Here is an 18,516-nt window from a genome sequence, read left to right on the forward strand (position 1 = left end):
TATTTGCGAATAAGGTCAAGGAAAAGCAGTAAAATATTAAAAGTAAAGGCATTATACTCAAATGCACAAAGCATTTGCAAAAGATGGACAACTTAATGGCATAAATAGAAACAAAAGTTGGGGTGATCTAGTTGACATATCCAAAGTGGCTTTAAGGTGATCAGGATTAGGAACAACATATTCCAGTGTATGTGACTCTTAGAAAAGATAGACAAAATAGAAAAGGAAATGGGGTAGCCCTGAAAATAAGGGATGAGATAAAAGTGTCGGGAAAAAGGATCATAGCCTAGGATGCAGAATTAGCCTGAATAGAGTTAAATCTTGAAGAACATCTAGAACTGAAATATAATGAATAATCAGCATGGATTTCAAAAGGGAAAATCTTGCTTGACTAAGCTTGGATTTTTTTGAGAAAGTAGCAGAGTGTAGACAGTGTAATGCAATATGTAATGTAAATTTAACTTTTTTCCCTTAACGTTACTGTGGTATACTGAAGCAGGCTTACAGGGGCTGTGTGTTGTCTGTGTGAGACTAATTTAAACTGAAGACAGTCAGACTGCAAGGTTTAAATCATCAAAGGGATTGGGTGTAAAAACAGGCATTTTGAAATGGAAATGGATGAGCTAACATTTGCATTTATAGATAAGTTGAGAGGTTTGAATTTCAAAGGGGAATTAGAAGGTGATAAGGAAAATGGTTGCATCTTGCAGGAGTTCATAGGTAAACGAGAAGTGGGGATATCATGTTTTATTGACCCAAAAGCAAAGATAAGATGGAAACATGAAAGATCTTATATTTGGAAGAGTTTGAGTTTCAAAGAAAGTTTAAAACAATGGATTTAAAGAATAAAAAGGGGAGAAAATATATTTAAGGAAAGATTGAAAGCTGTATGAAGAGTGGCCATGTGAGATCTTGAAGAGGGTACTGTGAAGTATCAGCTTTAAGTCACCTTGGAAGTGCTTGCTTGTACCAGAAAGCAAAGTTTTTTTGTTTTAGTCTTAGATTTCCATAGTCGAAGGAGAGGGAAGCCCTGAGAATTACCTCCCTAATAGCAATAGTGGTTGCTTTGCAGTAATATTACTGGATATTTTATTGATTTAAGAATCTATTTGGGCTGTGGCCTGGAAAATGGTGTTTATTTGGGAGTTTAGGTAAGTAGAAACCTTTTGGGGAAATGTTATAAGACTAAATTTAACTGTGTAACTAATCTTGTGTTTAAGTTTTCTTTTGTGAATAAATGTTTTCATTTGATATTTAATCTCCAAAAGTGGTAGTGCATTCTTTACTTCTGACTTCAATGTACATTCCTTCTCTTAATAAAAATACAAATTGCAAATTGTTGTGATAGCTTGGCCAAGTTTCCCATTGGAATTGGTCAGCCAGGCAGTTGCCATTGCCATATCATAGTAGATGTAGTTTATCTGGATTTTCAACAGGCCTTTGATAAGGTGCCCCATAATAGACTGATCAATAAGGCCAGAGAATGTGGTGTCAGAGGATAAGTGACAGAATAGATTGCTAGCTGGCTTCAAGACAAAGTGGAGAATGGAGATAAAGGATCTTTATTCAGAGTGGTAGAAGATGTGAAATGGTGTTCCACAAAGATCAGTGCTGGGCCTACTGCTGTCCACAATTTACATTTATGATTTAGACTTTAACAATGGTGTTCTTGATTTCAGATTTGAAGATGACACCAAATTGGTGGGCCTATGGTGGGGATAGTTAAGTGAGGACGACTGCAACAAATTATAGGAGATCATTAATAAACTTGCAGAATGGACAAATAATTAGCAAATGAAGTTCAACACTGAATATGATGCAGTACCTTTTTGGTAGGAAGAACCAGGAGATCACATTACTTGGGAGGTGCAAGTATCGGAGGAACAAAGGGATCTGAGTACAAATACACCAGTCACTAAAAGTTGTGTCCCATGTTAGCAAGGCCATTGTTTTAAAAAAAAAAGCAAACCAAGCACTAGGCTTTATTTCTGGAGGAATAGAATCAACACGAGAGGGGTTATGCTAAACCTGAATCGAATCTTGGTTAGATCACATTTAGAAAATGTTTTTATATTCTGGATATGTGGATTTGACTAGGTTTGTTAGATCAGCTGTGAACAAACCATTTTTAACACAAAAAAAACCTGCTGCCTCCTGAGTGTGGAGGAGAGTGAGAGGACGACAACCCTGGGACAGGCAGTCAGCAGCACCAAGAGGAGAGTGTGAGAAGAGGACCTGTTAGATCCGAAGTGTGATGTCAAAGGAAAACAGGTAGGTGATTGGTGGGTATCTCTTGTGTCTTTTTTGATTGGTCAAGTGATTTAAATTGGGAGATATTATTACAGCTGGAATACAGTTAAGAAATTCACTTAAAATATTTAACATCCAAATTAATTAAATAGAATAGGGATGGCTGTGCAGATGTGTTGCAGCTAAAGTATGTGGGGAGTGCTAGACGCCAGTGCGATCCATGGTGACCACATCTGCAGCAAGTGTTGGCTGTTTGTGGAACTTAATTCAGTTTTTTTAATTCACTCATGGGATGTGGACATTGCTGGCTATGCCAGCATTTATTACCTATCTCTAATTGCCCTTGTTCAGAGGTCTTTTAAGAGTCAACCACATTGCTGTGGGTCTGGAGTCACATAAAGGCCAGACTAGATAAGGACAGCAGATTTCCTTCCCTAAAGAATATTAGTGAATCAGATGGGTTTTAGCGACAGTGGTTTCATGGTCATCATTAGCCTTTTAATTCCAGATATTTATTGAATTAAAATTCCACCATCTGCAGTGGTAGAATCCGAACCTGGGTCTCTGGACTACGAGCCCAGCAACAATACCACTATGCCGTCGCTGGAGTCCGAGCTGCAGACACTAATACTTCAAGGAAGGGGGGAGTTATCTGGACACTGTTTCAGGAGACAGTCGCGCCCCTTAGATTAATTACATCAAATTTGGCCAGTGCTCAGGGACAGGAGACTGACTGCGAGTGAGGCAGTAATAGGGATCCAAAATTTAGCTTTGGAGGAGCCTCAGCCAGTGTCCTTGTCCAATCGGTAGAAAGCTCTTGTTCTCAATGTGGGCAAGGGCACAGACTGCAGGGAGGATGAGTGAACTGACTACTACAACACTGTGGTAGAGTGCCATTCAAGTGAGGGGCGAAAAGAGAAAAGTAGTAATAGGGGTAGCATAGTTAGTGGAATAGATACTGTTCTCTGCAGTAAAGACTGTCCTGAAGGCTGTATTGCCTACCTGGTGCCAAGGTTAAGGGCGTCCCTTCTGGGCTGGAGAGGAACTTGGAGCGGGACGGAAAGGATCCAGTTGTCGTGGTCCATGTAGGTACCAATGACATAGGTAGGACTGGGAAAGAGGTTCTGCTGAGGGACTATGAGCAGCTTGGGTTTAAATTTAAAAAGTAGAATCACAAAGGCGACAATCTCCGGATTACTACCTGGGCCATGTAGGATAAATAAGCTTAGAGGTAAATGCGTGGTTCTATGATTTGTGTGGGAGAAATGGATTCTGATTCACGGGGTACTGGGGAAGAAGAGAGCTGTTCCATTGGGACTAGCTTCATTTTAATCATGCTGGGACTAGTGTCCTGGCAAATTGTATACTAGGGTTATAGATAGGACTTTAAACTAATTAGTGAAGTGGGGCAGGTTCAATTGAAAGGAAGTTTAAAAAATCAAAAGGAAATGAGAGCAGAGGTGCAGGGTAGTGAAGAGGTGAACGATAATCCAAGTGTGACAGGAAGGGGCAGAATATATAAGCGGAAGAGTGCAGCAAAAATTTGATTCAGAATGAGTAATAATGGTAAAAAGTCAAAGCTTAAGGCTCTTATCTGAATGCACGCAGCATTTGTAATAAAAAAGATGAGTTAATGGCACGAACAGAAGTAAATTAATATGACTTGATAGCTGTTACAGAGACATGGTTGCAGAGTGACCAAGACAGGGAATGCAAGATTCAAGGGCACTTGACATTCCTGAAAAATAGGCAAAAAGGAAAAGGAGGCGGAGTAGCTTTTTTTAAGAAACTAAGCTATCAATGCAGTGATGAGTAGTGATATAAGTGCAATAGATTGTGACGTGCAGTAAAGAATAGCAAGGGGAAGAAGTCACAGGTGTGAGTCGCCAATAGGCCCCCAAAGAGTTGCCTCACTGGGACAAAGTATAAATTGGGAAATAATGGAGGTGTGTAAGAAGGGTGCTACAGTTGTCATGGTTGATTTTAACCTGCATATTGACTGGACAAATCGAATGGCAGGGGTGACATGGAAGACTGATTTGTAGAGTGCATCAGGGATTGTTTCTTAGAGCAATACGTTGCACAATCTACCTAGGAACAGGCTATTTTAGATCTAGTAATGTGTAATGTGTAATGAGGTAGGATTAATAAGCGATATTGTAGCTAAGGATCCTCCTAGGGGGTAGCAATCACAACATGGTAGAATTTCAAATTCAGTTTGAGGGTGAGCAACTCTGGTCTCAAACCAATGTCCTCAACTTAAATAAGGGCAGTGAGAGTTATGAAGAAAGAGTTGTCTGAAGAGGGCTGGGAAAACAGATTTGGGGGAAGGTCAGTGGATGAGCCGTGGCAGACATTTAAGCAGATATTTCATAACGCTCAGCAAAAATTTATCCCGGTCAAAAAGCAGGACTCGATGAGAAGGATGAACCACCCATGGTTAATAAAGGTAGTCAAGGAGAGTATCCAATCAAAAACTAAGGTGTACAAAGTGGTGAAAACTAGTAATAGGCCAGAGGATTGGGATTTTTTTAGGAACCAGCAACAGTTGGAGAAAGAGGGAGAAAATTGATGATGAAAGTAAATTGGCAAGAAATATTAAAACAAACATCACGAGCTTCTGTGCGTATATAAAGAGTAGCTAAAGTGAGCGTGAGAACCTGGGAGGATGCAACTTGGAGAATTAATAACGGGGAACAGGGAAATGGCAGATAATTTAAACCAATGGTTTACATCGGTCTTCATGGTGGAGGGCACTATAAACATCCCAAAGATATCCGATAAGCAAAGAGCTAATCCGAGGAAAGATCTTGTAACAGTCTCTATCACAAGGGACAAAGCATTTGACAAGCTAATGGAACTTAAGGCCAGGACCTGATTGCCAGCATCCAAGGGTTTTAAAGGAAGTGGCTGCGGAGATAGTGGAGGCATTGGTTGAAGTATTCAAGAAATCACTGGATTCCAAGAGGGCCCCAGTAGATTGGAAAACCGCTGTTCCAAGAGGGGAGGGAGACAAAAAGCAGGAAACTATAGGCCAGCCTAACATCTGTTGTTGGGAAAATGCTAGAATCCATTATTAAGGAAGAATAGCAGGACATTGAGAAAAGCTTAATGCAATCAGAGTCAACATGGTTTTGTGAAAGGGAAATCATGTTTGACAAATTTGCTGGAGTTCTTTGAGGATATAACAAGCAGAGCTGATAAAGGGGAACCAGTAGATGTACTGTATTCAGATTTCCAGAAGATATTCGATAAGGTGCCACATAAAAAGCTATTACACAAGATAGGAGTCCGCTATATTGGGGATAATGTATTAACATGGATTGAGGATAGGTTAACACACAGAAGACAGAGTCAGGATTAATGGGTCTTTTTCTGGTTGGAAAGACATAAGGGGGAGGATGGTATAGTGGTATTGTCACTGGACTAGTAATCCAGAAACCTAGGGTAATGCTCTAGGGACCCAGGTTCAAATCCTGCCACGAAACTGGAATTTAAAAAGTCTAACGATGACTGTGGAGCCATTGTCGATTGTTGTAAAAACCCAGATGGTTCACTAATGTCCTTTTTAGGGAAGGAAATCTGTCGTTTACCTGGTCTGGCCAGGTGACTCCAGACCCACAGTAATGTGGCCTAGCAAGCCACTCAATTGTAACAAACAGCTGCAAAAGAGGAATGAAACGAGATGGACCACTCGGATTCGACCTAGGCACTGGAAACAGTGAAAAGTGACAATCTCGACCTTGTTGACTCTGCAAAGTCCTCTTTACTAAAATCTGGGAGAGCTGTCTCAGACTACTCAAGCAACAGCCTGACATAGTTTGCTTACAGATAATGTCCAGGCAGCATCATCCCTATCCCTGGGTATTTCCTGTCCTACCAGCAGGACAGGCCCAGCAGAGCTGGTGGCACAGTGGCAAACTGTGGGACTCCTCAACATAGACTCCGGACCCCATGAAGTCTCATGGCATCAGGTCAAACATGGGCAAGGAACCCTCCTGCTGATTACCACGTACTGCCCTCCCTCAGCTGATGAATCAGTACTCCTCCATGTTGAACATCACTTGGAAGAAGCACTGAGGTGGCCAGGGCGCAGAATGTACTCTGGGTGGGGTATTTCAATATCTATCACCAAGACTGGCTCGGTAGCACCATTGTTGGCAGAGTCCTAAATGACATAGCTGCTGGACTGGGTCTGCAGCAGATGGTGAGGGAAAAACATACTTGACCTCATCCGCACCAACCTGCCTGCCGCAGTTGCATCTGTCCAGTAGTGGTAGGAGTGACCACCGCACAGAGACAAAGCCCTGCCTTCACATTGAGGATACCCTCCATTGTGTTGTGTGGCACTACCACTGCTAAATGGGAGAGATTTTGAACAGATCTAGTAACTCAAGACTGGGCATCCATGAGGCTCTGTGGGCCATCAGCAGCAGTAGAATTGTACTCGAACGCAATCTGTAACCTCATGGCCCATCATATCCCCCACTTAAGCCAGGAGATCAACCCTGGGTCAATGAAGAGTGCAGGAGAGCATGCCAGGAGCAGTAACAGGCATACCTCATAAAGAGGTATCAACCTGGTGAAGCTATGACACAGGACTACTTTTGTGCCAAAAAGCATAAGCAGTAAGTGATAGACAGGGCTAAGCGATCCCACAACCAACGGATCAGATCTAAGCTCTAGTCCTATTTTCAGTCGTGAATGGTGGTGGACAGTTAAACAACTCACTGGAGGAGGAGGCTCCACAATTATTCCCATCATCAATAATGGAGGAGCCTAGCACATCAGTGCAAAAGATAAGACTGAAGCATTTGCTACAGTCTTCAGCCAGAAGTGCCAAGTGGATGATCCATCCTGGCCTCCTCCGGAGGTCCCCAGCATCACAGACGTCAGTCATCAGCCAGTTCGATTCACTCCACGTGATATGAAGAAACGGCTGAAGGCACTGGGTACTGCAAAGGCTATGGACCCTGATATTCTGGCAGTAATACTGAAGACTTGTGTTCCAGAACTTGCCTCGCGCCTAGCCAAGCTGCTCCAGTACAGCTACAACACTGACATCAACTTGGCTATGTGGAAAATTGCCCAGGTATATCCTCTACATGAAAAGCAGGATCAATCCAGCCAATTACTGCCTCATCAGTCTACTCTTGATCCAAATTTTGCTCTAAAACTCAAAGACCTCTTAAGGAAACGTGAATTAATTACTTTGTAGGATCTTTGTTCCAGTTTGGAATTTTTTTTGGTCTATCTACCCATCTCCCTGTTTCCATCTCCACTGAAAATAACGCCACAAAGTTTAAGGTGCTCTTTCTCGGATTGACTATCCCTATTGGTGCTTTTCTGGTGAAGAACTGAAGATTCAGCCCAGTGCGAAGCTCAGTCAGGATACTTGAATCACCTCTGGCTTGAAGAGCTGCAAGGCAGTATCTCTGGAAATGGTTTTTTCAAATGGGATAGAGGAATTTGCCTGTTTGAATAAAAGTCAAGCTTTCCCTCCATTCCATAGATTTGCTTGCCTAAGACTAGCATACAATTTCCTAACGTAATGTAAATGTTTCACTACAACTCAAATTCAGACCATTTAATAAGTTATCATTATAAAAGTGGAACCACAGGATTGATAGAATTTCTGTTAAACAAAAAAACAAGTTGCAAATCCTCCTTTGAAGGAGGGGAGGGAGAGAAGAAATCATGCTATGCTGAAGTATAGTATTCTGAAACACAAAGGAGGGAAAATCTAAGGAACATTGGTCAATGTAGTATTAACAATTATAATATTTTAAGAGCTTTTGTGAATAGATTCTCTGCCTGACTGCTTGGTTGAATGATGTGGTGACTTTGAAATAAAGGGAAATGATGAGGAAAATGTACAAAAGGGACTAACTGTAATACACTGAGAAATTCATTTTTGGTCTTGCAAATGTTGCAGATCAGAAGTAAATATTGAGATTATTTTAACTTCTTTTGGGGGGAGCACAGACATTTATGTTACTGCATTTTTAACAAGAATTGGAAGAGTCTTCAAGTCAAAAATATTACTGAACTTTTTCTGTTCTAGATGGGTGAAGATGAAATGCGAGGCTTCTTTACAAGGTATGGTGCTGTGAAGCAAGTTAAAATAATCAGTGATGGAGGTGGTGTTTCCAGAGGGTAAGAAGTTTTTTATCTAATGAAGTGGACTCTTGCACAAAAGTTTTGCTGTCTTTGCTTTGAAATATAATTCTGTAATTAATTTAGGCAAAAGTAGGCATTTGCTAGGTTTTGGACTTTTAATAAAATGTATTATTTGAACAATGGAATGGTTCAATCTGACATTTAAGTAAATAAAATAAATAGGGATAGGCTTGTTCTATTTAGAGTCCGCTAGCTTTTCATTAAAGCTTCATACAGAAATGTATTTTAATTTGTTAATTTCTCATGCTTTTGGTGGAGAATGCACTAAATGCATTGTACATCCATATCTACAGCCATGATCTGGAGCTCTGAAGGATAAGTTGCCTACTGGGTGCTAGGGTTAAGGCTGGAGATCAACTTGGACTGGTGTGGGAGGGGGGTGATTTCATTTGTTGTGATCCGTGTAGGAATCAATGACAAATGTAGGCATAGGATCAGAGATTAGAAAATTAAATGTGTAGCTCAGTAGTATAGGAAGAAGGGGTTTTGATTCATGGTAATATAAAGGGTGGGTGGGAAAATGGAGTTGAAGCTGAATATCAGCATGACCTTGTTGAATGGTGAAGTTGGCTTGATGGGCCGTATGGTCTACTCCCTTTTGTTTATGTTCTTATGAAATGATTGCTGGAAGGAAGGAGCATCATGGCTCGTGTGTTGAATTGTTCCCTTTAGATTTTTGAGGTTTAAGTATTTGTTTTCTCGATTCCCTTTTGCTTTCCCACTGTGGCACTATTTCCCACTTGTGGCTTTTTTTAATGTTTTTAAATTTGTTTTCCTGCTAGCTGCACTTTTAGTTTACAGCAACTAAATATCTAAGGATGAGAATTTCTCTTGCACTCATGGAGGAGGAAGAGATGTTTCTGAGGAGGAATTAAGACAGGTACAAGTACATCTGGTCGTTCCATCAGGTGCAGGGTCTGTAGACTTAGTTACAGCTATTTGGGGTATGCCAGAGGTCATTACCCATGTTTCTCAAATGGAACAGTGACCGAGGCTATGTCATCTCTTTGACCTGTACCTTCAGCAACAATTGGAAGGACAGCTCTGCCATTGGCTATGAAAATGACAACTGCTTTGAGTTTCCATGCCAACATATCATTTCAAGCTATTACTGGTGATATCTCTCAAATAAGTGAGTATGTTGAGGTGTCAAACAAGTGATGTGAAACATTAATAACTGGGGGCATTTCCGATTCCCAATAGCACTAAGAGGCCACAATACTGTTACCAGGTATCAGGTTTTTCTGACTGTAGGGCATAGATGGCTTGCTGGTGCTCAGCCAGGGCCTTATTCCCAACTTTGGGGTACATGTGAACAAAGAATTGAATCAATTAAAGTTGGATTACATTATGCCTTCTCAGCTTTTCCAAAGGTATTTGTTATTGCTGCCCATCCTATCCTTTTCTAGCACTTCTCCACATACATCTTTGTACATTTGCTCTGGTATGATTCCAATCCTGCCTAAGCATGTTCTCAGCATATATCTAGCGAATGTTTTTCTTCCCTACTTCACGCCACCTTCCAGATTCCCCAAGGATCTATCCTTGCCCCTTTCGCTTTAACCTTGTGTGTTGGCAGCATCGCTGCAAGTACTAGTCGCTTTTGACGTTTGCAGATTGTAGCCAGCTCCATTGCCTCTTGTAACCCTTCCTTCCTGTCAAATTACTAGATGAGTCACAAAATTCCTGCAACTTTACAAAGCCATCACCTTCGCCCAACCTCTACTAGCTACGTTTCCCTGTTTCGGCTTCAGTCTTGGTATCCTCTTTGTTTTAGGATTTGCAGTTTAAAACTCAATCTAAGGACCAGTTACTCCCACCTCTTAAACACGGACTGCTTCTGTGGCTACCTCAACCCTCTGCTACTAAAATCCTTGAACATGACTGTCATCACAAGGCATAACTGCTATGTTAAAGGCACCGTTACATAAATGCAGGTTGTTGTACTCTAACATCCTTTGCTGCCTTCACAGTATCTGCTCTTAAACTTGCCCAACAGTCTGCATAACCTCTGTCCTGCTGTCATCAACCCGACCCTTACTGCTTACTTATTCATAATTCTGGACCCCTCAACGCTCCTAGAGGGACTAGGTGCCGCAACTATGCCACTGGTACGGACGGGAGGGGTTTTAATTTAAACAGCCCTGATTTCTCCCCCCTCCACCTACCCGTAAACAGGTGTTTTGATTTTGATTTCCCCCTTTATAAGCGGTGGCGCATTTCTCAACTCCTCGGTTGTGGTGTGATCCAATTTCTATTAATAGCACAAGAGGAGGGTTGCAAGGTAGCCTCCTTTTTTCATTTGTACAATAAGAGGGAGGATAGGGAAAGAGATTTGCAGGGCAAAGACCACAGAATAAAGAATTATTGTTTTATGTGAGTCCCGAGTCAAAGTCCAAGCATTCCTTCAGAGATTGACAGGCTGAAAACTGATATTGAATATTTCACGTTTCCAGTAGAGATGGTTTCCACGATGAGAGAGGCACGCAGAGATGGATTAGATTGTAGACACTGGTGCAGAAGTTACAATAGAAAGTGTAGATGAGGTCCAGTTATTCAAACCTGGACTAAGTCCTTTTTCTGAGCTGCTGTTTGCTAGATGAAAAATGGCAAATTGATTGGCAGTATAGCAAGACTGTGTAACTGGTTCCTCCAGCTAGGGTGTCATGTCACATGCCACCTGTCCAGTTTGGCATTGACAAAGGATGGTGTATTCCTTTGTCTGAATTCTTGGGATTGTTAATGTTCTAACCATTAAGAATTTCAAAGGCGTTTTCAGAGTCCTTTGCCTTAGCAGACTGGTAGGCTTCGGTGGTTTATGACGTATAGATGGCCATTGTAGAATTTCTTTTGAATTTGATCTCTGCAGCCACAGGGGTCGTTAACATCTCTATTTCATAAAAATATACTGAGTTTTTAGCTCCGTTACATACTGTTCAAAAGCTCTGTTGCATAATTATAAGACGTGTGCTAGAACTCTAAAGGGATGATAAACAGTATCTGGCGGAAGTTTTTTCTGCTTCTAGACTGGTTTGTAGTACTTCAAAATCTGAGTTCCTTTCTGGAAGGATGTGGGAGTGTCGCCAACATTCCAGTTAGCAATTTTTCTGAAAAATCCCAATCTGATGGGTTCAACCATCTTTATGATCCCTAGTGCTTATTGGATCTAAGATTACCAGTTTAACATACATTGTGGTCTCCCCAGAGATGTGTTTTCCCAGCTGGTAGTTTAATCAAGCTTTGGCTCTGGCACTCAGAATGGTCACAGGACAGTGTTTTGCTTGCCATTTCAACACACCGTCCTGCTTTCATGCCCACATGTCCGTGCTTGGCCTGCTGCAATGTTCCAGTGAAGGCCAACGCAAACTGGAGGAACAGCACCACATCTTCCAATTAGGCACTTTACAGCTTTCCGGACTTAACATTGAGTTCAACAACTCCAGACCATGAACTCTCTCCTCTATCCTCACCCCTTTTGGTGGCATCAATGATCTATTGTATGCAGAGGTTGGTGGTGTGTCCCCAGCACAATGGACTCTCCCTTCAGTCTTCAGAATTTGCATTCCATCTGGACCCCTTGCACTGGCATCTTACATTCTAGATTGTTTAATTGAAAATTGTTGGCATCACATGGCCAGCTCCATTTCTCTGCTCCCCTCACTAACCCTATCCTATTTCCCTCTGAACTTGCAGCACTTGGTTTTCTCAAGCCCAACCCTATGTTATTAAACTGCCAACAAGGGCGGCACTATTGTTTTCCAAACCAACCTCTTCCCTTGTAGAACTTCAATTCCACTCTGAGATCTCTTCCTACTACCACTGAACATCAAGCCATCATTTCCAGAACTGTCATTGACCTCCTCTCTTCTGGAGACCTCACTATGCCCCCAGCCTCAAAAGTTCTCCAGACCAGGCTCCTCTTCTTCCCAAGTTCCAGGAGCAGGACTGCCCTGGTACATCCATTACATCAGTTTGTTTTTGTGCAACAAAATTGTTTTCTTCCTTTCTCAACTATTTTGTCTCCCCTTGTTCAGTCTCTTCCCACCTCCATTCCTGATACTTCCAACATCCTCTGCCATTTTAATAGGTTATGCCCAAACTAGAAACTATCTCCTTTTCACCAAGGACAGTCAATTCCTTTACGCCTCCATGCCCCACCAGGGCAGTCTTGAGAGCTCTCCGCTTCTCCCTTGAATGGAGGCCCCTGTCAGTCCCCCATCTAGCACTATCCTCCACTGTTGGCTGAATTTGTTCTCGTGTTGAACAACTTATTCTTCAACTCCACACACTTCCAAATCAAGTGCTGCTTTAGGAACTTGTATGGTCCCTTTCTATGTTTGGCTTTTCTTGGAATGTGTGGAACATCCTTTCCTCTCATCTCTCCTGTGGTACATTGATTGTATCCTTTTTATTTTCTGCTCTTGCGCTGAACTAAAAAAACTGGATTGATTTTCCTTTCAATTTCCATATTTTCCTCATGGTCTATCTCAGACTGTTCCCTTCCTTGACCTCATAGACTGTCCCTAGAAATGGGAGACAATCAATCAGTGACTGCTTTATGCTTGCTGAGTCCTGCAGCTACCTTGACTACACTTCTTTGCATGACTATTCCATTCTCCCGGTTTCTGTCATGTCACCTTGCATAATTGTGCTTCCGAGGTGTGGTTCTTTATTCCCAACTGAGAATTCCCTTCCACTGGGACTGACAGGACCCACATACTGCCCACTGCGTTCTCAACATTTCCCTCAACCATTCCACTCCCTCCCAGAACCATGATAGACTATACCACCAGCCTCCACGTTCAACAGATGATTTTCTGCCATCTCCAGCATGATGCCATCACTGACGCAGCTCGCTCCTCCTATTGGCTCTGAAGAAGTCATACAGACTCGAAACGTTAACTCTGTTTCTCTTTCCACAGATGCTGCCAGATCCGAGATTTTCCAGCATTTTCTGTTTCTATTCCCTCCTCCCCTTTTCTTTCACCATTCTGAAAGGACTGAACCCTCTGTGATACCCTGGTTCTCCCCTTCATTTAGTACCTTCCCATTAAAGCACAGGAAATACAGCATCTGTCACTTTACCTTCTGCTTTCCAGGGCCCCAAACACACTTTCCAGGTGAAAGAAATTTACTTGTAACCTTTCAAGTTGTATATTGTATAGTGTTAGCCATGGCCCAGTTGGTAGCATATTCTCCTCCTGAGTCAGAAGGTTGTGGGATTGATTCCCATTCCAGATGCTTCAGCTCAAGAATCAAAGCTGATGTGCCAATGCAATATTGAGAGAGTGCTGATGAATATTTATTCCTCAAACAACATCAAAACACGTTATCTGATCATTATCAGATTGTGGAAGTTTGCTGTGCAAGTTGGCTGCTATGTTTCCTACATTAAATCATTGGCTATACTTCAAAAGTACTTCATTGGCTTTGAAGTGCTTTGGGTGGTTGGCATGAAAGGCACTTTATAAATGCAAGTCTTTGTTTTATACATCACTCAATTTGAGGAATTCAAATGTAGATTGAATGGCCGCCTTGTGGAATACCCCCATGCAGTGTGCAAATGTGCCCCGAACTTACAGTCACTTGTCATTCTGATTCTCTGCTCCACTCGTATTCTGACCCCTCTGCCCTACCTCTTCTAATGAAGATCAATAGCATCACATCTTTCAGTTAGGCACTTTACGGTCTCTGGACTCAACTCAGCATTGAGTTAAACAATTTCAGGTTGTATCTGCTTTCCTTATTTTTTTCACACAGCTGTTGGTAAGGTTTCTGCTATTCTTATATATGCCTCCTCTTGACACATCTTTGTCTCTATACATGTTTCATTAGCACCCCTTTTGCGATTTAATCTCTCCTGTATACCATCCTTTTGCAGATCTTTGTTCTTTCCTCCTCTCCCCTCCCCTTTTCCCTGTCACTGTGCTTGCTTAAGATCTGTTACATCTTTTGAGTGTTTTCCAGTTCTGACAAACAGTCATTGACCTGAAATGTTAACTCTTTCTCTCTCCACAGATGTCGCCTGGCCTTCTGAGTATTTCTAGTGTTTTCCTGTTTTTACTTCAAAGTACTTAATTGGCTGTAATACCTTTGGAATGCCCTGAAGTTGTGAATGATGTCATAACAATGCAGGTTCTTTTCCAATTGTATTTGTTATGAATGAATTTATTTTTTTCATGTTCAGATATGGCTTTGTCTCATTTCACAATGATGTGGATATACAGAAGATTATTTCTGAAGTAAGTGAAGTTTGTCTTTATAAAGATAACCAGAATATTAATGTTGAACTATGGTTAAAAAGCCCTACAGTCCTTTTTTCCCAGCAAATTATGGATGGCATTGCAATGTTTACTTTTTGGTTTAATTATTAATTTTCCAGTACTATCCTCATTTAGATGAGGTTTGAAAATATTTGAAGATGCTTAAAACGTTTGAGCTCACTTCCTTTTCTGCTCTCCAGTTTCAGTTTTGAGATTGTCTATTTTTGGCACACAATATGGTACATGTTGCACGGTGTTGGTTACAGTTTGGTAGATTGGAAGATGTCTTCGTAGTCACACACAGGTTAACTGTAAGTCTTTACTGACAGGACTATTTACAAATATACATTAAAGGGTACAAGCTAGGACCTGTCTCCATGCTTGGTGGTGTACATGGCTCTGTCCAACTCTAGACTTGGTTTGGGTCATGTGCTCTCTTACATCATTTTGTGGGTGGTACTGTACTCAGACTCACATTAAACCTATATCTGCCAGACCCTTATCATAACTTCCCTAAGCTTTTATCTATTGTGATTATAGTTTACCTCATCTCTTTTGTTATTTCTATCATACATTTTCATTGTCATTACTACATTAACACTACCCCATCTCCCCCCTTCAAGTCCTTGAATTCAAAGGTTCAGGCAGTCTGGAGGGCTTAACTCTTCCACATCTCGTTCACACTACTGTTGGGAGAGTGGTGGGCTCTGTCACTGGTTCTTCCTGAGGTTTGGAGGTTGTGCTGGCATCTGGGTACGCTCATCATTATCTCCCCATTGCATAATGGGGGTGGGCGGTCAAGGGATGAGGAGGCTCCTCCTGTTTCTACTTAATATGCCCTCTGTGGTGCCAATCAGGTGCCAATCCTCATTCTTTCTAATGATGGTATCTTCTCTCTCGAGGTGTTTAATCCAGGTCTTGTCACCTTTCGGTAATTGTGGCAAGTGTCTGGTGTGATACCTTCTGTTGTCGACAGCCTTCTTCTGCCTGTAAGACAGTGCTCTCTTGGAAGTCCTGGTGATCCTTGGTTACCAGCCCTTGTATGAGTTCTTGGGCAGGATTGGAAGTTGTGTGCAGAGTTTCCTGCTCATCAGGAGTCCGGATGGGGACAGACCGCATTGTAAAGGGGTGGACCTGTATGTGAGCAGTGCTGTGGGGAGGTCCTTGATCTTTGATGATTTTACTGGATAGACCCCTCTTTCAGCCTCCCCATTTGACTGTGGGCCTATTGGGGAGCCGATGTGGTGGCGAAGCGCACAAGGTACTCATTTGAAAAGTTTGGACTGTTATTGGGTGCTTTCTCATCCAGGATGCCATGGCTCCTGAACATCTCTTTCAGTGTGTTAATCACTGCCACTGTGGTAGCCGTATATAGTTGCCTCACCTCAACCCATCTGGAAGTAGCTCACCACTAAGGAATGTTTTGCTGTTGAAGACTAACAGGTTGACGCCAAGCCTCTCCCATGGCCAGATAGGGAATTGTGTGGGGATGAGGGGATAAATCACCTGGAAATGCCTGGCCACTAGACAGCAGATTGGGCACGTGCTGTGCGCTTGATGCCCAGGTGGCCCTCGTGTTTTTATTTTATTTTTTGAAGGATCTCTGGCCTCAGGGAAACTGGGATGAGCAGCCGCTCATCATAGATCAGGAGGTCATCTATAATCGTAAAGCTTTTTGTTTGAACCAGGTTTTCGTGAACCCTCCATTTGGTCTCTGCAGAGGCCTTCCTTGGTAGTATCTGCAAATGCAGACACATTCATTGGGTGTTTCTTCCTGGTGAATCTGTTGGAGTTTTCTTGTGGTCACTGTCAGGTGTCTCCTTGTCATTTGGGAGTACGCTTCCAGTTGCTCGCTGAGATTTACACCCTTATTTGTTGGGAGGCTCATGTGGCCCTTGAAAGTGTCTCTGCTATTGTCTGGTTTCTACCTTGGTCGTGTACTGTCTCGTGGGCAAACCTCATGAAGTGCGGGCGAAACCTCTGGATTCTGGGAGGCGTCTTAGCTAACTCCTTCTCGTCCAATAACGCGATGAGTGGCTTGTAATCTGTTTAGATTGTAACCCTTGAGGTTGATAATATAGTCTGAAAACTTCTTGTGGACCACGTGACTGCGAGGCCTTTCTTTTCTGTGGCAGCATACCTTGTCTCCATGCCTGAAGGGCCCCGGAGATAGGTTGGCGACTTCCACCCAGTAGTTCCTGGAACAGGACCACTCCCAGGACTGTTAATGAAACATCTGCTACTATGGTGGTGGGCAGGGCTGGGTCATAGTGGACCAGAATGTCTGTGGAGAATAGCATTGCTTTGATGTGAGTTGAATGCTGGCTCTTGAAGTGAGTCCCAGCACGATGCTTGGTCTTAAGATGCCTTAAGGGTTCTGTGATCTTTGCCAAATTTGGTAAATATGTTGCCAGCTGGTTCACCTTCACCAAAACCTTAGGAATCTTTTCCATCAAAGTACTCAATTATCACTTGGGCCTTGGATTAGTTTGAATTGAGTTGGAAGTGTGGAGACCTGATCTGGAGATCTGAAATTGAGCATGGGGTTGGGAACTTGCTGATGGTAGATGCACAAAAAAAAACCAAAGCTGTGATGCCCTTATTGCTGATGTGGCCAGGAATTGAATTGATGTTTTGAAAAACTCGCATTTGCCATTGTGTCAGCCCTGCTTCCTGCAGGTGCTCTTAAGATTGCTGTGAGTCTCTTGTCATGTTCACGCACCATTGCACTGTGAACCAATACATTGCCCATGAGACAAATAACCCCCTGAAGGCCCTACAAAATGGTCGACATCATACACTGGAATGTTTTTGGTGTCAATGTGATTCCAAACAGCAGGCAGTTAAAATAGAATCTGCTGATGGGGCTAATAAATGTTGTTGTCAAGAGCCTGGATTCCTCATCAAGAAGTAGTTCCAAAAGCTGCTGTTTGCATCCAGTTTTGAAAATACTGTGCTCTGAGAGTTTAGTCACATTTTCATCCACAGAAGACATGGATATTCTTCTCTGGCTATGGCTTTGAGCTGTGTCAGGTTGCCGCAGATATGGATGGATCTGTTTGGTTCTGGAACAGGGACTATCCCAAGATGCCACGCAGTTGTTTGCAACTGAAGAGAAGATTCCCAGGTTTGTCATCTCATCCAGCTGCTGCAGCAACTGTTTTGAGAGGGTGGAGAACCTTGCATGATGTGAATAGGTTCGCTGGTTTAACATCCTCAATTTTGATCCTTTATGCATTTTTCAGTTGCTCCAGTCCTATGAAGAGTTTTAGGAACTATCGTTTGTATATAGAGCCAGACCCCTGCTGACTGACCTTGTCAGTCGTTTGTAACAGGTTACGTTCAACATGCTTTGTGGCTTAGTAACGAACAATCCGGTTGTGAATCACAGAGGGTCGCACAGTTTGTTTTATTTTTGTATGTGTCGCCTGCAGCATGCCTTGCACCAGGAGCTTCAAGACTCCCCCATATAGGGGTGTCATGGACAGCATCAACCACTGGGTCACCGGCTATGGTTCCTTGTCCAACAGGAGTACTATGCTGGCAACTGTATCCAACTTAAAATTTATTAAGTGGCCATTGACTGAAATGTCCGCATTCCAAAATGGAAAGCCAAGATCTTTGACCTCATTCATGAAGGATGGCTTGCCCTCTTCCGAGCTTGCAGGCGCCCTCTTCCAGGCTTGCAAGCGCAGTCTCATGGATGATCTTTGGGCCTTCTGTGCATTTGAGTTTTTGCCTTGCAGTTTGTAGTAATGTCCAATCCTATTGCCCTGAAATCATTAGACTGAAATTGCAAGGCATAGATCTCACCTGTGGTTTG

General features: G+C 42.5%; 1 protein-coding gene across 1 annotated transcript in view; it reads left to right on the forward strand.

Moving 5' to 3' along the window:
- Positions 1-18,516, forward strand: part of dazl (deleted in azoospermia-like) — a 198,076-nt gene that overhangs the window by 68,691 nt on the left and 110,869 nt on the right. Inside the window, exons 4-5 of the mRNA XM_041183964.1 lie at positions 8,315-8,406; positions 14,618-14,672. Coding sequence (XP_041039898.1) covers positions 8,315-8,406; positions 14,618-14,672 — 147 coding nt within the window. The remainder of the gene's footprint in view (positions 1-8,314; positions 8,407-14,617; positions 14,673-18,516) is intronic.

This window comes from Carcharodon carcharias, chromosome 3 (assembly GCF_017639515.1).
Source record: "Carcharodon carcharias isolate sCarCar2 chromosome 3, sCarCar2.pri, whole genome shotgun sequence".
Classification (NCBI taxonomy): Eukaryota; Metazoa; Chordata; class Chondrichthyes; order Lamniformes; family Lamnidae; genus Carcharodon; species Carcharodon carcharias.